The 26,803-nt window shown below is 29.0% G+C and overlaps 1 protein-coding gene across 2 annotated transcripts; it reads right to left on the bottom strand.

The window, feature by feature from the left end:
- Positions 1 to 1,830: 1,830 nt before the first annotated feature.
- LOC113864652 (auxin-responsive protein IAA9-like) lies at positions 1,831 to 25,474 on the bottom strand. Of its 2 annotated transcripts, XR_003504894.1 has the most exons (8): positions 25,328 to 25,474; positions 23,838 to 24,276; positions 23,527 to 23,753; positions 23,221 to 23,447; positions 22,977 to 23,121; positions 21,721 to 21,782; positions 20,983 to 21,071; positions 1,831 to 1,865 (listed from the first exon to the last, which is right to left on the bottom strand). XR_003504894.1 is itself a non-coding variant. In XM_027498617.1 (7 exons), the coding sequence occupies exons 2-7, from the start codon at positions 24,240 to 24,242 to the stop codon at positions 21,061 to 21,063; spliced, it is 1,077 nt and encodes a 358-aa protein (XP_027354418.1). In that variant the 5' UTR covers positions 24,243 to 24,276; positions 25,328 to 25,474; the 3' UTR covers positions 20,628 to 21,060. The 2 variants fall into 2 exon arrangements, 1 of the variants encoding a protein (XP_027354418.1); XM_027498617.1 differs by lacking the exon at positions 1,831 to 1,865 and having other exon boundaries at positions 20,628 to 21,071.
- Positions 25,475 to 26,803: the final 1,329 nt, after the last annotated feature.

The following is a 26,803-nucleotide window of genomic DNA, read 5'->3' as shown; positions in this document are numbered from 1 at the left end:
AAAATTAATATCACAATCCATATAAAATATTTTGAATTTTATAAAAAATTTATTAATTTTTAACTTTTAAATTATTTGTATCATATGTTCATCGCAAATATCCAAATACTTAATAAAATAATATTTTAAAATGTTAGATGAAATAATTTGAAAATAAGTTTAAATAAAAAAATTACAAAACATATAATAAAATATTAAAATAATTAATAAATACAAAATAACTATTTAATACCCTTGATACTGAATGAGACATTAAATGAAAAATATACTAAATTTTAAAAGATTAAAATATTATATATTCAAGCAAACATATATCTAACGTAATTTTATATCATAAAGGTAGTCAATATTATTTTAAAATAAAAAGATATTTTTTAAACATTTTATAAAAATTGATACACAGTAAAAATTAATATTGATATTTTATTTATTTATTTGAATTGAAGATAGAAATTTTAAAAATAAGAATTTAAATGATCAAGATTAATTTTTGTTAATTTTATATTCAAAATATACTTAATTTTTTACCAACAAACAAATTTACTTTATTTTATAAATTTTTAATCACAGCCTTTAAAGTTGAGTTTGAACATTTAAAATAAAATTGTTTTTATCTTATTTTAAATAAATAAATAAAATATCAATGTTAAATTTTATCATACATCAATGAAAGTATTTATTTATAAGATAATATTTTACTTTCAAGATATGAAATTACAGTAGTTATATGTTTGTTTGAATATATAAATTTTTAATTTACTAAATTACTGTAAAATTTTTCATTTACTGTCTTGTTTATTTTTTTAAATAAGTTTTCACTTTATTTTTTTTAATTGGAATACATATTTAATTTTTATATATGATATTTATTTACAAATTAGTAGTTTTTATACAATTTTTTTTATATTTTTATAAATATCATTTAATATCGTTAACATGTTTTTGACGATCAAGAGTAATTTACAATTTCTTTTTTATATTTTCATAATTCTCATTTAATATCGTCAATGGATTTTTAACGGTTAAAAGTAATCTAAAAATAGTTACTCACTTCAGAATTAAATTATAAATTTTTTATGCATAAATCAAATAAAAAAAGTGTAAAAAATAAAAATTAAATTTATAATTTAATATTATTTTTCTTACTTCAAATATTTAATTTTTATGCAAAGGATATTAAAAACTTTACCCATCAAACTAATAGATTTAACTCTAAATACAAAATTCTCAAAAGATTATGCTTTTGAAGCTTAATTTAAGATCCTTTAAAGTTTATTTTACTTAAAATATTTACTTTAAATCTAAAATTTGTTAAATATCTAACTGAAAATAATAACTTAGTCGTTTTAAATACAAACAAAAAATTAATAATGGAAGTAATGTTACTTACGTATAAAATAGACTTAGTAGGTTAAAAAAAATCAAGTGGCATACAATTTTAATTTTTATCATAAATAACATATTTTGGTGGATATTTTTTAAAAATATTGTTATATAAGTAAAACACATATAATAAAAATAAATTTGAATAAAAAAATATTTAATGTTATATATATATATATATATATAATGTGTCGTTAATAAAACATTAAAAAGGAGGTATATTTTTTGCTTAGCAAGCAGGAGCTGCCTGAACGCATAGCCTGATAATTCATCATCATCGGATATTTATAATTTAAGAAAAAATTGATGATCACGATTGATCCACATCTTTTCATCACCGATTCGTGAGACTGCAAGATTATATCAAAATGGATAACATGACGCCTGGTGTGCAGCTCCCATGCACATTACATTGTGACACATCCAGATCGACACGTGCCTCACACTTCTCAAGTCTGATACCCATTTGATTTGATTCCCCGGTGCACCCACTGTATCACTTCAACAGTTTCATTCACAGATCACACAGGTTAACTTCAAAATACCCTGTACACTCCTACGTACTTCAAGTCCCACTACTGATCCATTGTTAGCCGTTTGATTCGTCACATCGTCATCATTCAACTAACACACATGTGAGAGACTGTGGAGGTATTCAGTTTATGCCACTTCAAATTTCGCTTTTTTACTACTGAATGTGACCATGCATGCCATGTACACTCTCTGCTCGTAAACTTTGCTATAAGTACATGTACAACTCCAAATTTTACCCTGACATTAACCTCGGATTACAGTGTGGTAATTTTCATAAACAGTAAAACATGATGCATGTCAGTTAGGTCAGCTTTGGATTACTACTACTGTTCCATGCATGTCTCTCCCTGTCTCAACCGGAGTATTGAATAGCGTAGATTGGACTCCATAAATGTGAAAACATTAATTGCCATAAAAAGACTCAGAAATACTACTACAATATAAAAGACTCACTCATCAGACATACACATGACCCGTCCTTTCTTGCCGTGTCAGTAGTTTGGAGACCCATGCAGAAAGTCCCCCCTCCCAAACTGACCCTACAAAGGGAGCTAAATTCGGCCATAAAATAATAGAGTTTCAACTTTTAAATTTTAAAATTCAAGACACTTCAGACTCAATTTGATTAAATTCAATGCATGTTAAATTTATAAAACATTATATTTTAATCATATTTTATAGTGTTTTATAAGTTTAAATGAAATTTAAAAGTTTTTTAATTAAATTTATTAAATTTTATCGTTCATAATATATTATTCTAGAGTTAAATGTAAACAAAAAAAGCCTCATTGAATAAAAATAATAAAATTTTACTGCTCAATAATTTAGAAGTTTTGAACTGGGTGCAATTTTTAATCCTACTTGTATGATTACTCGTGATACATTAACACACATGAATGAAAGAATTTCATACTCTTAAGTTGTTGATGCCCTTTGCACAACCATTGTACATCCCATCTGCACATACCCTGGCTGTGCTTCTCTACTCTATGCGTTCTTGGCCTTCGTACGACCCAAGACTAATGACATAGATTATGCAATAATTGTATTATTTGAAGAATAAAAAACTGGGGAGTGGGTAGAGGATTGTTCTTGACAAATGCAAAGCCACCAAATTCAACCACTAGGGGTAGATTTCTTAAAGCTAGGAAAACGAGGCGTAGAAGTCACAGGCTCATAGGGTTTGGTACCTTCCCAAAAGCACATAACAGAGAGAGAGAGAGATTTGACTGGAAGTGTCATCAAAGAGTCAATAATTTCGACACGCTCGGTTTAGGGTGCAAGCCTGAACGCAGTTCGCCATCTAAAGGTGATGACGTTTTCATGTATCCGTGTTCGTGCATTGCATAGCAGAAAAACAACTTGTCAAATGTCAATTAATTGTCAACTCATTTCAGAAATGAAGCACTTTTATTATATTAAAACAATTTGTAAAAGATATTAGTTTAAATATTTTAATAATTTAGAAAAAATTATTACTTTTATGTTGTATAGATTAATCAATATTTTATTAATTATTTTAAATAATATACGAACCATGTTTGCAATTTTTTTTAATTGACCATTGTTTTCTATATGTAAATATTTAATAAAATGTTATATATATAAATAAATGTATTCGATATTTTAAAAGTATATAAAATTCAATATTTTAATATATTAAATTAAACTAAAAAATTATTATATTAAAATATTTTAAATTATTCGCAAGGTGTTACAATGATTGAAATACAAATAACAGGAAACCTTGAGAACAATGATTGAAAATTAGAATGCAAAATATTATAGAAAAATTCAACATATTGTAATTGTAGACTTAAAAGTATTTATTACTTTTAAGTGATTTAAAAAATGTCTATTAAATTTTGATGCGTGTTACTTGTTACTTTTTCAAATAATTGTTATCAAAATAATTATTTAAATTCGGTAGCTTACACAAAGTCCCTTTTTTCTTTTTATGGTAGAACTTTTGTATATGCAGTCTTTCTTATTTGAATATTTATATTTATGATGATCTTATTTATAATATAATCAGTGTATATTATGAATAAGATTTAGAAATCAATACTATTAAGAATAAATAAATAAAATGAAAGATAGTATATACAATGAAAATGTTACTGAGAGTCAAATTTTAAAGCTAATAAAAACTATAAAAAATAAAGAAAAATTATCTTTAAAAAGGTTATCCACAGTAGATATTAAACGATTCCGTGCAGAATGAAAATTTCACTTTATGTTCTCCTGGCTTTTTTTAAGGATGGCTACGAGGCTACCTAAAAAGTTAGGTAGGTTTAGCTCGTGTTTAAACCAATTTTTTGCTCTCTGCCCATGTTTGGGGAGACAACACTCAACCCCTCTGTAAAATTTTAGCTTCACTTTTTATTTTTCCTTTTTATTTCTTAGCTTTGGAGATGACAATTTAGCACGGGAATGGACCCAAAAATTAACCAAAGGAAAGATAAAAAATTTGAATAAATTTAGTCGATTGTAAATATATTTTAAATTTATAAACAACAAAATAACATTAATGTCAAAATGAAGAATATAATAATATTTTTTTTTCTATTCTTAACAGATGGATCACGATCTTGTTAGCGAAAGAAATAATGAAAACATCAAAGAATGACTATGCTGACATTAAATAATGAAAACATTAAAATTTTTAATTAGTATTTTCAGGATATTAGTTAACTTTTAATAAAAGTTATTAATATGACAAAAGTTAAGTATAATTTGATATTTTTCATGTTATTTTAATTATAATTAAACTTTTATTTATGTAATTTATAATAATACTAAATGTGAATTGTTTGTTATTTATTTTTAAATATTTTATTAATTTCTAGAAATCATGAATAAGTTATATTTTTATATACTGTTAAAGTGAATTTTACGTGAGGCTTAATTTGACTAATTGATAAATTAAGAAAATTAAATGTGAAAAAAATATTTATTACAAAATTTCAAAAATAATATATTTTTAATTAATATTAAATAAACTAAAATATATATAAAAATTAAAGTATAGAAAATAAAAGGGAAAATTAAGCGCAATAATAACTAGGAATCCATGTACAGTCCCATGAATCAACAGTAACCATTCGATTATTCACTGCACGTGAATTGCTGTGCCGGACACACACCTGCGAAAAAGGACGCATCGTGGCTTCCCACTCTCACATTCTTAAATCTGAAGGATCAATGAATTACACATTACTTTGGACTTCATCTTAGAAACTCTTTTAATGGCTGCATGTTTGAAGTTAAATCGTTATGTAGTATGGATGATTTTTTTTAATAAATTAAGTTCTAACTATTTTTATTTTGTTTCTGGATTTTCTTCAGTTGTATTATTATCATTTGTTTAGAGATAAATTACAATTGTACGAAAGTGAGATAATTTTCATGATGAATAACTATTATTGATTGAACATTAAAGAGTTGAAACTGGTAGTCAACATCAAAGAGCATGTTGTTGTCCCGTGGTGATAATGAACACTGCATCTCTTGCGGTGCTTACCCTAGTGAATGGAATCGATGCAAAGATGCATTTTCTTTCTAATTCTTTTTTTAAAAGGAAAGAAGGAAGTCGGTAACCGCCATCTTTAACATTGTAAATCATATTTTGCCGACCAAAGATTGATATTTCTTACTTCTACTCAAATTATGCCTGAAAACCTAATATTTTATTTAAATTAAACTAATTTACGTTTTCCTCAAATACATTTTTTATAGAGAAAACTTAGATTTTTCTAATCAAACTGATGTTTAAACTGAACAGATTATAATTCAAACCATATACTTAAAACAACGAACTTTGAACAAAGCAAATACATGTAGGTTCACTTTTATGTGATAAACATTACCATTGTAAAGATCGGAACATGATTAAACACATAATTCGCTATTTGCTTAAACATACTATTATTTAATTATGTTATTGTAATGATTAATTGATAACAATTATCTTTAACAAATAAAAATATTGTTAAAAAATGATTAATAATTTTTAATGATAAATTATTTCAAACCAATAAAAAGGGTAAAACTACGTCTACTTCCAATAAAAAGTGTCAAATACGAATCAATACTTCCAAGACATTAACTAAAAAATATTACTAAATAATGTTATCAAGGCATGCTTCTTATATTTTTTTTATATGCTTGAGCATGACTTATATAGTTTTTTATGAAATAATTCTTTCATTAAACCTTCAAAGCGCTTATAAACAATATTTTTGTTCTTTCTCTAGTTTAGGTAAAAAATTAGAGTCCAATTTTTTTACATTATCAGCTATTTGAACATAACGGTATGAATGACTTTTAAAGTAACTGTTATTACTATGAAAAATATAGTAACCTTAGTTATTAAAACTATATTTAAGAATTTAATAATATTTGAAAGAAGCACTTTATGTCTTTAATATTGTTTTGTATATTGTAGATGACACATTAAAAAAAAAGTTAATTTTAGTCCTAGATGAAAAATCATGAATAAAAATAAAAATATTATTTTAAATACTTAAGATGAACTTTAAAAATAAAAAAATAAAACAAAACTGATCCATCTAAAATCTGGTTGCTTTATAGAGATATGGTAGTAGCAGTATAGGAGATTGACTAGCGAACAAAAGCAGTGTGGCATTAATTTGAAGTAAAAGATATGCATATCATCAAAGATCCGGTGGTGGGCACTTGCGCATGATATGGTCAACAAAATTAATGCATGCACATCACACTTCATGCTTGTGAGTACCGAGGTCCTTCTGTGTTCTTCCTTATATAGAAGGGATTTCATTCGCTGTGATTTCGCGTTTCTCAACATTCAATACCATAAATAATCTAATCAACATTTTCATTTTCAATACCATAAATTCTAGTATAATTTTATTAAATTTACATTTATAATTTTTATAAAATATATAAATTTTTAATACTTTTATTTTTAAATATTTAAATTCAATATTAAACGTCAAAGTTAACATAATTTTAAAAATAAAATAATATTAACTATTTATATATGATTATACATATGACTAAGATTGACCACTTATTATATATGTCTCCCATAATTAAATAATTCAAAAGTAATAATTTTTATGAATAATATATTATATTATTTCCATTCAAGCAATTTTTCTACTAGAGCAGGTCTTTATTATTCTTTTTGTTCGTTAATTTTATCAATTCTATGTTGTTAAAACATATTTATCATTAAGTCATTTTGTATATTTTTTCAAAATAAACAAGTAAAGTTTATAATTAATGGCTACGTAAAGCTACATTGATTACCGTTATTACCATGCTAAAGGCAGAAATTATGCCCCTTCGAGATAATTTGAAGAAGAATATAATCTCAATTGTGGTTAAATTAAACCTCATTCTATTAACATATTTTATTATTAGTTAAAAAATATTTTTTAATAATTAAAAATTATAATTTTATGAGTTTTTAAAACAATTATATATACAATAAAATTAATTATAATAATAACATTCTTAAAAAATATTTTTAACTTAACCATGTAATAACAAAAATAAAATTCACATACCATTTTCAATCAATTTTAATATTAAAAATATAAATAATTAATTATAAAAAATAATAACTCTACTGAAAATAAGAACAAGTGATATATCGAGACAACTTATAAATATGTATCATAGTTAACGAATATAATATAACTTTAGCTGCGGTGGTTTTTTTTATTTTATTTTTTCGAACTTCCCCACACCTGCCCTCAATAATTTGCTGAATTGTTAGATATCGAGCTTTGTTGTCCATATTTGCTTCATTTAATGTCAAATCTTGTGACTTTGTTGTTTGCTTGGTGAATGTCTTAGTTTTCTCCTTCTATGTTAGTCCCTTTATGATTGTTCATTTCGTAATGGTCTAACAGATAAAAAGAGAAAGATTAACTTGACATTACTGCAATTATAGGTATTGTTGGCAAAATTAAACAAAATAGATAATTAAGAATGTAATAATTATATAAAATTGTTTACAGTATAAATCAACATAAGTTAATTTTATTTTATTTTTATCTGTATTTTTTTTTTTTCAATCTATGCATGTAAAACACTCTCATGTGAGTAGGTTATGGCCTCCAAGTTGGACGAGTTATGCGCAACTGTAATACCATGTGGTAGCACTCATACATTTTCGTCAAATTTGTTGACTTTGCTCGAAAAGAATTTTAAGGAATGAAGGAAATTGAGGATTCTCTTTGTCTTCATACATGGAAAGTTTTGAGACCCTTTCCTTCTAAAGCGACTTCTTCTTTCTCGAGATCCAAACAAAAGCTAAAATGTCCTACCAGAAGAAATGTTTCACGCAATACTTTGCAAAGTCTTTCAGCTATCATTCCGCAAAATTATTTTTTCAACAATTGTATTAGAGCCATTAGCATCCAATATACATACCTATTGAGGACCCAAATCAGAACAAAAATATATATCAAATGCCCTTTTCTAGTAAAAATCAAAGGCATGAGTGTGTTTCCATAACATATGTGTTAATTTAGTTAATTGTAAAAATTGTACATGTTCAGCTCTCAAAGCATTCTATGAAATGATCTTGGCAATTATCCCAAATTGTATTGTGTGTACATGTTCAGAATACTTTATCTTTTATAATTATTTAAACTGTAGATGTTTAGACAAATGCATCTGCTTTTGTCTATAGCCACGTACCAAATGATAATGTTACAGTTGAACGGGGCGCTTTCAGAGACATAAGTATATAATAATCCGCAATAATTAATGGAATATTTTAATTTCGCGGGTATTAATTAACGAGAATAACTAATACTAAATGATAGAGTAACATGACCAAACACCATGTACCTTTTTGACTAACAGCGGGTTATTTAAAAAATTTGGATATCATAGGATCCGAAACACCTTCTTCAGTAGTTTAACTTTAGTTATCAGCGTTTTTTTTCAAATCCAAATCAGAAATAAGAGATGCTACTGTAATTAACGAGGGTATGATTCGTGCCAATGATTAACATGTGGCACGATAGTCAAGATTTGCAGGTTAAACACAAAATAAAAAACAAAGATGTTACTCCCAGTCCTAATTAAAAGAAAATTATTAGTTGCATTATGGAAATTGGACCCACTTACAGATCTTTATCAGAGAACGCAGGCTGCGTCCAGTTGCCCCTACTTAGAGAATGCATATAATTAAGAAAATGATTGTTTCACATTTTTCGTAGGCTGTGAAGGATGGTAGAGATCTGAATCCCATCCATTTGCAAACTCCAAGTTTGCCATTTTTTTTTCTTGGTAGATATTGAATAATTTACCTGCAATTTGCAGATTGAAATTGTGTAATAATTAAAGGGATGCTTTTGGCTTACTCCATCCGCAAAGTTATGTGATATTTTTTCATCAAAGCCACTTCATCTTTGTAATATAAAATTCATTGTCTAGCACATAATTATAATGGCTTGAAAGAAAATTATCCTCAGACACGGTTTAAAGAGTAATTATATAACTGTTAGCGGTTTGGACTTGGGAAGCACTGAAATGCTTGCTAGTAATTAAATTTATGAGCAAGTATATTACAAACCATTTTTTATGAGTTTTGTTAATCTTAATTATTAAGGTTGAGTTTAAAGATTCACAAATAAAAAAAATTTTATAAAAAAAATACAGTTATTATATTGAAATTATAAAAACATATTAAATACTTTTTTTAATAAAATTTTACTATTATTAACTGCTTATCTTTAATCTTAAAAACTAAGTTTAACAATTTTTTTTATTAAGCATGAAAATTGATAATTTGGTAGCTGGCTAGTCATTTGCCGAATAATAAAAACACCCATGACAATATTCGTACTGAAATCGGTGGTACGTATTATCTGTTCTAGTTTGGGTTTTAATTACACTAATTGGTTGGTAAAATCGCATTCAATATGAGTTTGGAAAAGATAAGGGAAAATATTAATTAAGCTTTGGAAAAATTAAATATATCATCGATATTAAAAGGTACTGTAATAACATAGGTTTTGAATTGAAAACCTTTCTTTCTGGCTGGTTTGTTGAGATGTTGTCAATATTGGGTCACATGCCCTGAACTTGTTTATTACACACAATCCATAACAACCACGCATTTTTGGGTTGGGAACTGCAATAACGGTTTTTTTTTAATCAGATTTTAAGGATATAAAATAAAATATTTGTAAATATATATAATAACTTTTTAAAAAAATATAGAATAATATTCAATGCAATTATTAAATGTATATTTTTTAAAAATAATTATTTATTATTGTGTATCTATAAACTTATATTAAAATTTTTTATTGTGTATATACACATATTTAAAAAAATCAACATAAAGTATAATAATAATGACCAATCAAGCACCAAAACAGTTATTATTTTAATGAGTTTACGCAAACTGTCATGTGCAATGACGAAGCTCTTTATTTTCTTTCATCAAGTACTCTTTTTGAATAATAATTTTACATCTCACTTTATTTTATATATTATTATTATTATTATCTCTCCTTTTTACACCTAATTTACATCCTTTGATGAGTTCTGAAAATATCACTATTGTTCTGAAAAATTCTAATTCTTGCTTTGATTTTAGAGGAAGTTGTACTCCTCAAAACAAGATACAATCTGATATGCTGATTTCATTGAACATGCCTTCAAAATATCAACGGAAGAAACAAAAGTATATAATATTATGAACGAAAGAGATTGCTTTTATAAATTTCACTCCGTGCATTATCACTTTCCCACTTACATCGGTGAAAGATCCAAATGGCTGATACCACTACCAGTTTTATGATAATTAAAAAAAAAAAACTTACAATAAAGATACTTAAAACATAAAATAAAATAAAAGTTCAGATGTCATGTGCTGAGTTTTTTTAGTCCACTGCATATCAACGCCAGTATTTACACGTTACCAAACTGCAGTCTTCCATTCGTTTGTAAATTAGGATAGAGTGGCTTTCTACTTAAAATTAAGATAAAAGAAAAATGTTAATCAAAACCCTTTTAAAGAGCCATTTCTTTTTTATAAAATAATAAAAGATATTTATTTATGACCCGGAGTCAAATAATCGACTTCAACTTTGCCATCCCCATTATGCCTAGATCCACCGTGAGGGTTGATGCACTAATCTCCCCACTAACTATGGTTACAAATCTTACTTAGTCACAAACTATCTATTTACCTTAGATGGATCACCAGTTACACTTGTCTCAACTTCGATTATAACTTTAAGTACTAATTAAACTTATATATAATAAATGAATCATTTACTCCAGATAAGTTATAACTTTAGTCTTATTTTAGCTAAATTTTCATTTATTTAGGTGTTAAAATATTTCTTATAAGAATACAACTGTAAGAAGATCATCGAAATATTGTAAACCATCGTTGCCAACATTTCATAACACTAACAAAATTTCAAGGCATCCTCGAAATTGAAAAAAGAAATAGACGAAAGGATGATAATGAAGGAAAGAGACAAAATTTTCACCAGAGTTATTGGGTTATGTGAAGTGATCGTTGGCGAAGAGGGACGCATGTCGTGTTTCCAACATGCGGAACCCAATCGTTTTTAATCGGTTCTAATGCCGGCAACCACCGATTTAGGCCCCGCCTAGCCTTCGTACATTACCCAAACTTTAATCTATTGACTTAATGTCTTAATCATTTGGTGTCGTATCCTGCTCCAACTTCACATTGATAGGTGAGGTTTTAGGATGAAAAGACGAGGCCACATTCCTTACATCTATTGCCTATACCTTAATTTGTCTTTTAAATTTTTTGGGGGATCATGTAGGTTGATCTTACCAATGGCCATGGGGTTTAGGGATTCTCACTGAAAGATTGAGGAGATGGAAGCCACAAAGGGAAGGGACATTTACTTAAAAAATTACACCTAAATATTTCGATTAAATCAATCATACTCACTGTTTTCCCACTAATTGGGCATGTGCGAAATATTTAAACAGAAAATAATGAATTGAGTACAATGATATATTGGTCTTTGAAACTTCACCTAATTAGTAATTTAGTACTTGATTTTTGTGATGTTTTTAAGGATTAAAACGGAATAAATTTTAAAAATTTAAAAACTAAGTCACGCAGTTAAATAAATTTAAAATAAGAGTACTTCATCGAAAGGTAATAATATGTAATGGTGTTGTAAGTTCTCATTGACTATCAGTGTTCAAAGTTGAGCATACTCTACCAACTTTAGGTAAAATAATGAAAACTAATTTTAAAAATAATAAATCATTTTAAGTGTAAAACTTTTTAATTTTTGTCTTTTAATAGACTTCATTAGTCAACTCAATCCAACCTCTTTTTTTTTTTTTTTGTCAAGTTAGTTCTATTCGGATTATAAGCTCAAAATCAATTAAAACTGACCTAATCTAACTAGTTTTATTTTTATGTGATTTTCTGTGCTAAACCCAACTTGTAAGTAACCCTATTAATGAAAAGAGTAATTTGTCCGGTTCTTAAAATGACAAGAGTCATTATTCACCGTAATTTTTTTAACTTAAAAAAATGTTAGTATGAGTATACAAAGATGAAATATTTCACTGTGAACCACTTTTTAGTCAAATCCAAGTTTGCAAAATTAAATGAATTCAAAATTGATTGTTTTGCAACCCTATAAAACAAATACACAAAAGATTCTAAGAATCATCGTTCATATGTAAAATTGAAATTCTCCTCTTATTTTTACTTTTGTTTTGATAGGTTCTCTTACAAATTTTGTTCACTAGTTTTAATAAGAGGCATGGCCCCCCCTACCCCCTTGTATTTTTAAAATGGTCTACACAGATCATAGGGATGGGACCCTGAACAATATCAATGGCCCCGCATGTATGATTGGACAATGCAGGAAATTTCATTGGACTTAAGATCAACGATAGAGATTCTGTACTACTGGAGTATAGAGATGAAAGCCATTTTTGTATTTTACCCACTGAACAAGCATACTCGGATACTTTATCCAAGAGGATGTGACTCTGCTTGTTGGGTCCTCAATTTTGCTAGGTTGATATAAGCACACGTAACGGTACACCCGATCAAATTATCAAAGCATGTTTGTAAATTGTGACATAATGCAGCTAATTAAGTACAATCATAATTCCAAAGTCATCAAGGGTCGACATGCATTTTCTGCTTTGACATATTCGCGTCCCTTCCCTCGTATATGTGAATTGCCTTGCTATAGTTTTCTTCATGTCACATTCACTTGCATTTGTTTCATCTTTCAACCCATGCAAAAATGCTATCTTGGATAATCAACTAGGCTCATTCTACAGCACTACATCTCATTTCCGTGTTGGGCAGTTCTATACATCTAATATTTTATATCTGCTCTTCACAGAAGATCATAACTGTGAATAACGTCGACAATTATGAAGGCAATACAGTCCATGACATTTATAAGACAATAACCTTGAATTACTCTCATAATCACAAAGGTACTAAAGTATTCAATGGTTATCCTCGTATACATCCAAATACTGTATAACTAACAACATATTATATTGAATATATAATCTATTCCCTGTTGTTATTTGATTTTGAGTGTTAAAATGTCTTTTACAAGTATATTTCATTTTTGTCACCACCCTCGTATACCAATTCTATATAAACATTCTCAAGTTCACGTTGAACTCGTTGCTATGGGGCTCATCAGAGATATACTAGATCAAAATTACAATAACAAAACACAATTCAAAAACCTTTTATTCAGAATTCGGAGTTAAGGTGATTGGTCTTTCAATTTTTGTAATCATTAAATGCATAGATGTAGTCATGCGTTTCATCCTTTGAAGAAAACGGGGTGCCTCATCTTTTTCTTTTTCTTTTTTTGAGCGTGGAATTAATTTTCCTAATGATATGGTGATTCCAATAAATTTTGAGTTCCTACTGTGTTGGCATAGAACAACTAAGCACAGTGCAACAGTGGTAGCGTTATTATCAAGTATTTAATCCACTGATAAAGAATCTACATAGCTCTATGCAACAACCCAAAAAATCCGTTTACATTGGGAATACTAATGCCCATCCCATTTCGCGCAATGACAATAATACCACATATTGTGTTATGATCTTTCAATTAATGTGGAAGTTGTCGCTTGTCAATTCCACACAAAAGAATTTCTGGGCCGCACGCTCAAGAGCCTAAGGAGTTCTCAAAGTGACATCAATTTCAGAGTATTGCAACCGAGCTTTGAGAAGGAAATTGCAAATTTATCTCCTACCATATACTGATTAGTCTAATGTCATGCGCTATCATGCCAAGGAACTATGTATTTCTCATTGGTTTAACTTGTAGTCAAAGACAAGCCCAAAAGTTGTAGGACACGGTTTTGTCAATTGAAATTTGTTAGAAGTGATTAAACCCATTCTTAACACTTAAGCTTTAAAACGTAGGTTCAAACGTTTTGTTACAGGATCTAATCACTAGGAGTAGGACACTACTCCACAAAGACATGCATAGCAGTATTGCAATTAGTGGTCGGTCATGTGGATTGCTTTGGCTACAGGTTAGATTTGAAGACACACAGCACAAAATTAGCGACGACCCCGCATGGTTGTGTTTCCTATATCACTATCTGATTTGAAACACTGATTTGAAGTATCAAGGTCAGATAAAGTGCATAACCGGGGTCTTTGTCCATCAAATTTTTTTTGTGAAATTTTATGGTAATATGTTATTAATTGCAAAAAATAAGGTTGTTTTCATTTTATATGTTGTCCATAAAAAAAACAACACCCTTACTGTTTTTAGCTTTTAGGCCTTCCATCTCTAGGGACCAGTAATTTTTAAGTTCACTTGAGTAGACCCTTTGTCAAAAGTAATCCACTTTTTAGATTCAAATCCGTAGTGAAAGTGAGGGTGGACAATTAATTAATAGCATGCCAATAATTTCTCTGTGATCACCATGGTTCATGACTTTTAATTGCAACTACCATTTCTAACCACTCCAACTTCCTTTAATCATGCAATGTACAAGGAAGGTAGAGCAAGTCCAAGAAATAGTTGGCTACCATCATAGGCCTTGTTTTGCACCTTTCTCATAATTCCTTCTCCTATTCATTTGTTTAAATAAGCACTTCAATAAAGTTTTCAAACAAGGAGATTAGGATGAGGTGGGGTCCTTCTAGTGTTGAAATTCAAGGCTATTCTAAACTACTCTCCAAATTAATAGTTTATAGGTGATGTGAATAGGCCCTTAAATTAACAGAATAAAACAACTCTCCCTTTTGGACTTAGCTGATCTTGTACACCCTTTCTTTTATGACTACATTTTTGCACACCCACCAACTTTTAGATGAAAATTTACTCTGGCCTGATAATAATCACTTCTTATCCAGCAACGTATGGGTGGATGTTAACATTTGCCATCCCCTGGTGCTGCTGAATTGCTCCAAGCTCTACATGATTTTTGCTTCAATGTGAATAATTGAAGGGATGGGCATAGATCTTTAGTTAGTTGCTATCGGAATAAACTGGTAAAAAAATATACATTCATAAAATCAATTATATGGTCAAATATTGAATGTCGAACGTGTCAGGTTACATATCTTAATAAGTAGAACCATGCCTTCCTAGAGATGTAGTCAGCAGCAAACAAGCCAAGTCCATAGTTGACCACTACATTTGTACCATTCATTCCAAATGGGTAATCATGAAAATGGACGTTCAAGCTACAGCCCACAGTAATCATACCGCATGTTGAATTGAAAGCCTAACTTATTCGTAATATAATACAACAAATTGAGAGGTTATCTTAGAATTAATTTATACACTTAAAGACCTGAAAAAATTTAAGTAGTTGGATATCGCCAAGAGTTGATAGGTTGTTGATTTTTTAATTGATCTGTTAAGGCGTTGACAGGTTTCATTATGAGACAAATTTGCTACACTAAATATATTTATGGCAATGTTTTTTTTTTGGTTCATATTTTGATGTTGTTAATAAATATATTAAACAATGTGAATGGATGTATAATGATGGTGCATGCATTAGCAAGTTGACTTAAGTTTTTGCATCCGTCTTGAAACCACATGGGATGATTGTCAAAACAACATAATCTGATTGGTTCTGAGAAGATATAAAAAATTAGAAAAATGAATAATAATATTCATATGTATCAAGTGCATATCGCATCTGTCATAAATCATGTTCTAGTTTGATTGAATAAGCATCTTCCTAGTTTTATAATCTTTGAGTAGTCTTACTTTTGTCTTTCTCTTAAACGCTAAAAGAGTTCAATAAAAGTGATCTCATATATATTGTTATTATCACAACTATATTTGTTTAAATAAGAATAAAAGTTAAATATGAATATCCTACTTTGAAGGATCTCAACTGATGACCCGATGTTGCACATGCTTTTGAATGGAAAAACCAAGATTTGAATCTAATATCCGGTTGTGTTCACAATACAATAAGTAATTATTCGTTGTTCGTTGAAAGTATTATAACGTTTTTTTTAATCTTATGATTTATCTGCATGATTAAAATTATTTCCGTAATTAACATATTATATGAAATAAACATAAATATACCTTGATTTTTTTGGACATGCATGTGATTTATTTGTATCATTGTTGGTATTTAATATTTTTATGTTTTATAAAACATCTTATATACAGTATCTTGTAAACTCTAAATGAGAAAATACTTTTTTGTTTTTCACTTTGTATACTTTTTTAGTTAAAAGAAAATAAAACATTTTTTTTATCATTTTTATATATATTTTTTACTCACTTATCATGTTTTCTCACTTTATCTCATGTTTGAAACAAGTTTAAGGATCCAGATTTTCTACAGTTTTGGAGAGAATTACAATCTGCAGTTTAAATTCACTTAAACAAATTTAGTAAAAAGTAATTTTAATTTAAGTTAAAAAAATTTGCTTAAAATAATTTAGTTAAAAAGTGATTTTCGCTTAAGCAAAAATTGTGAAAATTTTTAAAATTTTATCTTCTTCCCTTCTAGACTGTAGAAAAGTTGAGAAATATTTGTGAAAGATCATGTGGTCACTCTTTATAGTCATACAACAAAAACTTAATTATTTCAAAATATGTAATAATACAACTATTTCTTAACAAATTTCTCAAAGTTATTATTATTATATCTTTATCATCATTCTCAACAATTTAACTTGATTCCAAATAGTTCTACATCACTAATATTTAGTACAAGTAATATACTAGACAACATATTTAAAAATATTTGCGTAAGATCATGTGGTCACACTTTAAGGTCATAACACAAAAACTTTAAGTGTTTCAAAATATGTAGTAATGCAATTATTTCTCAAAGTTATCATTCTCATAATCCTTATCATCATTTTTAACAATTTAACCTGATTTCAAATGGTTCTACTTTACTAATGTTTAACATAAGTAGCACACTAAATAATACATTTATAATATTTAGTGGGATAAAATATGTAAGGGTCTTTAGTAACTAGATAGTCATTAGTGAGAAACAAAAATTTCTCAAATTTTTTACAATTTAAAGAAGATGATGATGAAGTTTTGAAATTTTTCACAATTTTGACTTAAATTAATTTTTTGGCTCAAGTAATAATTATTTTTTACTAAATTCACTTAAACAAATTTTATTTCACTTAAATGAATTTAAACTGCAAATTGTAGTTCCTTCCAAAACTACAAAAAATCTAAATTTCAAGTTTTAAAGCTCAAACAGTGACTTATATGTGTAATTGATAGGGTTTAAACTTCAAACAAACATTAGTTTTAATTTGCTTAAAGAAAATAATCTTTTTGAAGTTCTTCCTAGAGAGTTGTTGAGATGTCTTACATGGATTAGAATATTTCTTATAAGACTTGAGTAAACCTTTTTTTCTTAATTAAATTTTAAGAGGGCATTAGACAATTTTTTTAATAAAAGCTGTAAAAAATAATTAATCTTTTTTTAAAAAAAAATTGACAAAATAAATTAATTCAAACACACAAAAACTTATTGTCACACATCTCCTCTTGCATCGGCATACCCTCAAACCAAAATTTCTATATTTTTTTCTCTCTTTAGAAGGAAATATAATAAGACAGAGGAGGATACATAGAGAACGAAACAATGACTTAAAGCCTAGTACGACGAAAAAAACTAGCATATGACAATTACACATAAATCTCCCATAAAATTGGAAAATCTTTCTTGCAAATCTAATTGTCAGAACATGGACTAACTTTCCATTAGATAATGCAAAGTTTTGGTCAAATTAGAGGAAATGCCAGATGAACAAGACAACAACCATTTGGCTTGGTACGCACATGCACCATTTCCCGATTGGACTTTTCATGTCACCACTGGGCCTTGGCAGAAAAAAAACAAATCACAAAAAAGAGGCTACAGATTGATATTCGAGAACCTTTGTTCTTGATAAACTTTTTCTTTATTTACAAATTTTGGTATTTCTTTCAGTTTTGCGCACGCAAAACAATAGTGAAAAACTTTTAATATATCATTTAAATGCAAATGTTAATACATCGATATGTCCAAAAATGTAAAATCTTAGCATCGTTTAAGCACAAAATTTATTATATTTAATAAATAACTATGAATATTTGGAGCGGACGAAGCCCATAAGGAAGAGCCCATTGACACCGGGCCCACACTCAAGTACTGTTTCCAAGTTACTAACCATGTAAGCCCAATACCAAAAAAGAGCAACCCAAGCACTAGGGTAATTCCCTTCATGGATTTAAACTTAAATATACTATCAATCTTCTGCATGTATTCTAAATTTCATAGTGATTTTATGTTTTTGTTATGCAGAGATCAGTTTAGGTTGTTTTTTGTATCATTTACAATTTTCCTTTTTAAAAATATCTAAATAGGGGATGGGGGCTTTAAAGGCCCAAGTCCGTGCCTCAGAAGAAAAAAAGGTTCATAAAAGTTTGGCTAGACAATGTGCGAGTTATGTTTCTTTGTGTATTACGTCACGTAACCTCCATGCAAGAAGATAAATCTATATTTTAATTTCGAATGATGCATGGATACGTCATTTTAGTTTATGATTTTTTATTTTAAAGAGTAATTTATGTTAGTCTTTTGATGTTAATAAAAGAATAAGAGAATTAATATAAATAATATTTTTAAAATTAGATTTAAATATCACGATTCTTCTTTTATGAGTGAAATTAATCACTTGAGTAACTCTTAAAGAAGATAAATATTATTATTAGGGTTTTATGTTCTTACAACCGAAGACAAATAGTTAATAATAGTAAAATTTTATTAGAAAGATATGTATTTATTATATTTTTATAATTTTAATATAATAATTATTAAAAAAAGCTAGTTTAAGTGGTAAGTGACTTAATATCATTTAAATAAGATCTTGAAGTTCTGATATATAATAATTATGTATTTTTTTTATGAAATTTTTATATTTATAAATGCTTAAATTTATTTCTAAACTAAAGTTAACACAACCCTTATTATTATATTAAGATGTAAGATTTTGCAATACATTATATAATTATGAAATGAACAAAACCGACTAGACTAGGGGCACATGCTCCGTTGGTTGTGATTCCGTAACAAAGAGAATCACATGCACCCACTGGCCACTGCTTCATTCTTCAGTTCAGAAGAAAGGACGTTAATGCATTCCTAATTTATCCACTAATCATAACCCCTTTGCCTCAAACTAGGTGTTTATCTAAAACAACCCTCTTTTAATTAGACGCTTGCACGTCCTTTTTCCATTCAGTTTGAGTGATCATGAATTCACATGTACTTTACACGGCTAATTATAGTTTATGGGTTAAATTTATGTTCTTTTTTAACATATTTTCAACCACACTGAATCATGGTAGCAATTTAATCTAAAAATGTCGAATCGACATTCTCTCTATCACAGAAAACTATACAACCTTCAAATTTTACCTTAGCTGCTTCTTACAACCAACGAATCATAAATGCTGGATGAAATAGGCACTATATATTATTATTCAACTTAGTTTAGTGCAATTAGTTGAAGCATGCAGAACAAGAGTGACGTAATAATAATTGTGAAACACGCTATACCATCAACCTCAATGTTAACATAGATCTAGAACCAAAATAGGCTAAACATTGTTCATAATGTCAGGCCAACACAGGCAGGTCCATGCACTGGTCAGAGCTTCACATGCTTGGCTTCTGGACCCCCCCCCCCCCCCCCCGACAACCATATCCAATGTCTTGACAACATCTCAATAGTTCAAGGCAGAGGCTCAAACCTCAAAGCATCACCAAACAATTTCTCAATATTTGTTCTTTGAAAAAATTGTGAGAAACCATGGGTAAAGACCTAAAAATCTAGGATAATAAAACTTCTGTCTAGGTTGGGAATTCTTTCTTCTTTTTTTTTCCGTATCTTGGATAAATTCTAATAACTATTGATACTTAGATACATTCCCCAATTTAGGTATGAGAAAAAAAATAATATAAAAAATATATAAAGCTCATTACATAAATGAAAATAAAGTTATACTTCTATATTTTGTAGAAGTTAACTATTCTAAAACTTTTTTTTAAAAAAATATTTTTAACTTATAAAAAAAATTATTTTTTATATTTTATTCTCTTCTTATAAGGACTTGTCTATAATTTCATCCAAAGAAGACCTATATCTTTTGCATTAAATTAATGTTTACAAGTCTTCCACTATGAATCCAAAAACCCACAAGTGACAAGTGGCAAATGACATTAAAACAGTACAAGTGCATACAACTTGGTTTTTTTTATCACAAACATATATAGGACACACTTTTGTGAAGGTACGCTGCAAAATTTACATAATACAGATCCTTCAACCACATCATGAACTCGAGTAGATAGGATATAGGTACTCCCATAGTCAAGTCTTGGAGTTTTAATTACAAGTTTTAACAATATTGAAAACAAGCTTACAAAACATAAACGCCATGACAACATTAAAAAGATACAGTAAATGATACAAGGATTTTAAGGCAGCTTCGTACGAAACTCTATCCATCCAAAATGCCTTCAGTTTTTGCTCCCAAGACATCATAAGCCATAAGCTTTTAATCCCATAGACAGTTCAGTGAATAGAGTGGAATGAGTGGTGCTGCCTAGTTCCTGCTCTTACTTTTTAGCTGCAAGTGGGCCAAAAGAGTAAACTTGATAAGATATGCTGGGATTAAAAACTTTCTGAAACAACTCACGGACATTCCGTGTAAAATTGCTGACATTGCTTTGGTTTTCACTCACTGTAAACAAAGAGAAGTTGAAAGTAATTGGGAAATAAAATGATTTCAACTTGGATTTTATTATTATCTTCTGATTTCTGCCACAATGTGACTTAAAATCCCTAAAGCATTTTTCTAAAACTGGAAAATGGAAAAAATAACTCACCTCTAACCATATCTTCTGAACAAGATTTCTTTTCTCAGTTAGGAAAAAATCACACATTCACAATGCAAAGCAACCTTGGGGAAGAAATTATTTGTTTTCAAACTACAATTTAAATTAGAATTCACGCATTCTAGTTTGCAGCTATTAGATAACCAAGATTATAGATATTTGAAAATTTTGAAATTGAAACAACTACCAGGCTATTTGAAATTTTGGTTCACATCTTCAATGTTAAACTATTTAACCATGTGATGTGTATTGTTTTTTAATTATATACACAAAAATTACCTTTATTGCTTTTCCTTATAATATATTTCCCTAATAATATTTTCAGACCAGTAGTTGTTTCAAGTTAAACTAATAAGAGAGATGATGTTGATAAAAAGTAACCTAGACCAATGGCATCAGAACTCTTCATGATCCTCAGCCTCCTGCATGTTTCAATAAACATCCTGCAAAGAGTTGAGACATTGTTTTAATATTAGTCTGCTAAGAAATGAACATTATTTATCTTCATTTCTAGAATGATTTAACGGAGGTATGTACATGAAAGTAAATTTTATATTGTAAAACTATGATCAGGAAATCAGAAGAAATCGCATTATTGGAGTAACCCCAATGTTTCACTAGCACTAACAGTTATCAAATCGTTGATTGTGTGAAAATTTGTCAATTTCCATTAGATCAAAATTCAATCTTAATAAAATTAAACTGACCTAGTTGCCCATAAACATATTATATATTCCTTTTTAAAAAGTATCAGACTATGGCTTAAACATGTCAAATAGTTGTTCAAAAATCAACAGTTCTCCTAAGAGCGGCTATAAGAATTCCAGTATTACAATTTCAAGTAAATCAGGATCTCACAAAACAATATAATTTCAACCGTTATGTTCAATAAAGCAACAAATAATAGGAAAAAAGGGGAGAGAGAAAAGTTATTTATTTCAGGTTCACAAGGTTTGTAAGTATATGATACCTGATTCAGTTACAATATTCAATTTAACTTGAATACCCAGTCAACCCCTACATTTTAGTTTGGATCAGGTTGGATTGATTGGGTTCATAAATTGGATTGGATTCATGAATCAGACCCACACCCATAGGCCATTCCTATATTTTTCAGCATGCTGCATTCAATAATAAGCCTTAGTAATTATGCAAATAGATGCGAGACATGGGTATCACTCAACACTGATACGTGTATACGACAAATTTTAAAAATTATAGAGCACAATGCAACTGAGATTCAACATACAAAACTAATATAATATTAGCATAAAAACACAAATCCTAAATTAAAATAAGACATTAAAATGTTCTAAATTTAGGCTCAACTTTAGTCATTGTAGACACAATAAAATACATCATTTTTCTAATCACCATGATATCCCATTTGAATTGATACAAACAAATCAGAAAATAATTAAAAGAAAACCAAGGGGAGTATAAATAAATACATAAGCATTAAACCATTTTGAAGTATCAGTGCTTCCAAGTTTCCTTCCCAGGACATACCAATGAGTTAAAAACGCAATGTCACAAGAAAATACATTTCTCGAATATAAATTTGCTATCCCTGAGGAATTTATTCTTTTAAAGAAATGTCAATGGAAAACCATGTACATAAATGAATTAGAACTTACTCCCAAGGAACATCACCCACAAGCATCCAATCACAATCTTTGTCCTCATATGTAAGAACATATTCCGATCCATGAAGAAGGTCCTTCAGCTTGGTTTCATTCAGCAGCATCTCCCTGCCCAGATTTCCATGAGATCCACATTGACCTGAAATCATACCAAAACAAGCAGTAACTGGATCCAGGCAAACTGTCCATAAACGATCGAAAGCTTAAGTTTTCTCACATAAAACTAACTGTTTCTTACTTATAGTAAAACAGCTGAACATCTTGGCTAGAGCAGAAGATAATTCTGGATATGTAGAATAATTCTTCAAGTCTACTTTCCTTAAATAGGGAGCACCATCCATACTGACCTTGACGAACAGTGCACCGGACCCCACTTTTCCATCAACTTCTTCAGTGTTCTTTGAATTATTTGCCAATGAATTTTTCCTGAATGATCTTATAGGAGGCCACCCTACAACCTGAGCCCTGCCACAAAAGGATCATCAGAGGCAATTTCCACAATTAAACCCAAACTGAATGTGATCAGTCCCAGCTTTCCACTTACTTGGTTGCTGGTGCACTGCTATTATTATTTGCAGAACCATCAAGCCCTGGTCTGGTTTCATTGACAGCATGAGGCCTATCAAGCCCCACCTTCGTTGTTGCTACTTCTTTCATTTTGGTTTGCTGAGTCCCAACATTCTCAACAGTAGAACCAGGTTTTAATCCCAAGTTAGAAGCAGGCCTTGGTGACAGTATTTGATTTGCCTCTGAATTACCATGGAATTTCCCCTGCATGATAGATTGGAAACTTATAGTGTCTGATCCAGCTAGCATTTTAAAAAGTACACGCCCTTATAGTAAATTGGTGTTTACCTCTGGGAACCCATTCATGGCATCAGAGAACCCTCTTTTGTTTCCCAAAACAGCAATCTTCAACGTAGAATGGGGATCATCGGTCGAAGGACGCAAAGGAAACAGAGGCTTTTCATCAAATTGAGTTGAGCTTCTTAAGGAAAGATCAGAATCTCTTTCGGGAGACTGTGATCCTGGAAGCCCAAGCCTGAGTTCTGTGGCTTTCAGGTTCAGTTTACTTTTACTCTCTTCTGAGAACGACGGAACCGAGCTATCCACAGAAGAACAATCCGATAATCCCATGTAATTGCGTTCTTTTAATTCCATGCTCTTGAGGCACACACTTTCCATGGTGGTTGAGGAAACCAACAAAGTGACATTGCTTTTACCCTCCTCCTCCCCTATGCCCAGTACTGGTGGAGACATCACAATTCAACCCAAAGTACCCAATTTGCATAACCTATCAAGCAATAACACCATTCCACATTGTTCATAAAGCAAACTTAGTTTTTCAGTAATCTCCATGATATTACATTACACGCCACAACCTTCAATCTAAGCAAACAAACAGGGAAAAAAAAGGTACATTGAAACTCAGGTAGCCACACTTGATCTATAAACAACCTCAATAAATGATTCATCTCAGAACTTCTACAATCTATTGAATTGAAGTATACCTTTTTTAAAGTTTCTTTGCTTTGCGCCCAAGAACCATGAAATTAGCCACAATCACCAAAGTATAGTTTTTTTTTATTTATTTAAATTAGTTTAATAATGCAAAGTAAGCAACACGGCTTTGAGAGTTAGAAGCAATTTATCTGTATACTAAATTAAACAGCGAAACATAAGAAGATAAGACAAGCTTCATTCATTGCTACGATGGTCACAGTGTATACACATAAATTATTCAATTATTACTTTTCGGTGGAAATGAGTTAAGAGAAAAAAATTCAAAAATAAATAAAAAATAAATACAAGCAATAAAAATACATAGAGAAAACGAGGGCCAAGGGAGAATTTATGTGACGAGCCATACTCTTCAATCTCCTATAAGCACACTTCAGGAAAAAAATAATCGAAAAAAAATTCTTTGAAGATACATTTTAAAGAAGAAAAAAAACAGAATGGAAGTTAACAGAGAAAAAACAAGTGAAAACAATTAAGCGCGGACTACAAAGAAAGTTGAATGACTGTGAAAAACCACAAACTACTCAATAAAAAGAACTCCTTCAAAAGAGAGAGAGAAAGAAAAGATCACACTTGTCCTAATGCCCTGAAAGGATTATGGAAAAGTAGAAAGAAAGATTGAAAATTTTTCCAACCATTACCGGGAAAGACAAAGACGCATGTCAAAGTTGGAAGAATGAAAGCAAAAAGGGTAAAAACATAGACACACAGGATTGATGGCAGAACGTTTCCAGATATTGCGGGTCCAATTTCTTGGTTTAACGAACAACAGAAAACAAAAACGTGGAAGCTAAGCTTAGAAGCTGAAGATTAAAACGTTTTACCTGAAGAATCAGCAGATCAGAAAGAGTGAAGAGTAAGAAGAAGAAGAGTGATTAAGAGATTGAGAAGCAAGAGAAGAGAGAGAGAAAGAGAAAACTAAGGACCCTCCATTGGGCATAAAGTAACAAAAGCTTTTGCTGTCCGATGTGAAACTCCATGCATTAAAATATGACTTTAAAATAAAGAATGTGTCTGTAAAAACACTGCACTTTGTGTAATTCTCATTTTTCTTTTCTGTTCAAATCAACGTTCCTACAGCACTCTTTTTTTACGAGATAATATCACTTTTTTAATCATAGTATTTGAATGTGTCTGAGAAAATAATTTAATATTTGTAGGTTCTTATTTAACATCCTTAAATACAACTTAACAAAAACGTTTCAACAATATTCCGCCGAACATATCCGAAGGAACGCACCTCAATGGCCTTGCTTTTCCGATGATTTAGAGCGCACCGACGATTTATTCTTCTTATGCGGAATGGATTTGTTGAAATTAAGTGCTATATGTCGAAACATTACTTTATTCACCCCATCATATATAGGTATAGAAAATAGGTTGAATTAGATTAAGTGTAAAATTTATTATTGATTTAATATTTGAATTCAAGTTGGAATTTTATGTGTTTTTAAATGTATTTATTTTTTTTAAGTTTTCTCCAGCTTATAAGTTTAATTAAAAATCTTAAATAAAATAAATATATGATTTTAAATGTTATAATAATATTAATAACAATGTTTACTTAAGTTGACCGAATTATTAAACATTCATGGCTTTTTAATTAAATAGTCTTTTAAAAGTATTATTTTTATTTATTTATTAAATATATTTAACCTAACTTAAGTTCGATGCATACTAGATTTTAAATTATTGACAAATGCTTTGACCAGTTTCTTCTTCCAGTCGTTCAAAAGTGGGGAAAAATGCATGTTTATTTAAATCACCGTTGAAACAATTTTAAGAACTTGTAATACGTATTTAAATAATAAAGTAAACATAATTAATACAAAACACAAACATTTTACGAGTGCTTTCAAAAGTCTATAAAAGAACCAATTAAAATAACCTATATTATGTCATTTTGTCCTTAAACTTCTGCTTTCATTGGAAACGAAACGAAATTAGCACAATCAACTAGAGAGCATCGTGACATACGTTTATATATTTTTAAATCATATTTAAAGATACATAATAATAATTTATTTAAAATTGTAGTGTTAGAAATTAGTTATATTAATAATATTAAATAACAATTTTTAAATAAAATTTTATCGTGTGTTGTTAATATACGTCATAGTAACAATTGTTGAAATAAAACTGTAATTTTAATTAAATAATAATAATAACAATAATTATAATTAAACAACACAAATCATGTTCAGCTTTGGAACAAAAACCTTTATGACTACTGTTTTTTAAAATAATTTAAATTAGATCTTTAAAGAGATGATTTTATTAATGGTTACTTTTTTAAGAAA

This window comes from Abrus precatorius, unplaced genomic scaffold (assembly GCF_003935025.1).
Source record: "Abrus precatorius isolate BTA unplaced genomic scaffold, Abrus_2018 Scaffold4, whole genome shotgun sequence".
Taxonomy (NCBI): Eukaryota; Viridiplantae; Streptophyta; class Magnoliopsida; order Fabales; family Fabaceae; genus Abrus; species Abrus precatorius.
Note: the sequence above shows the minus strand (reverse complement) of the source record. Positions and strands in the feature narration are given on the sequence as shown.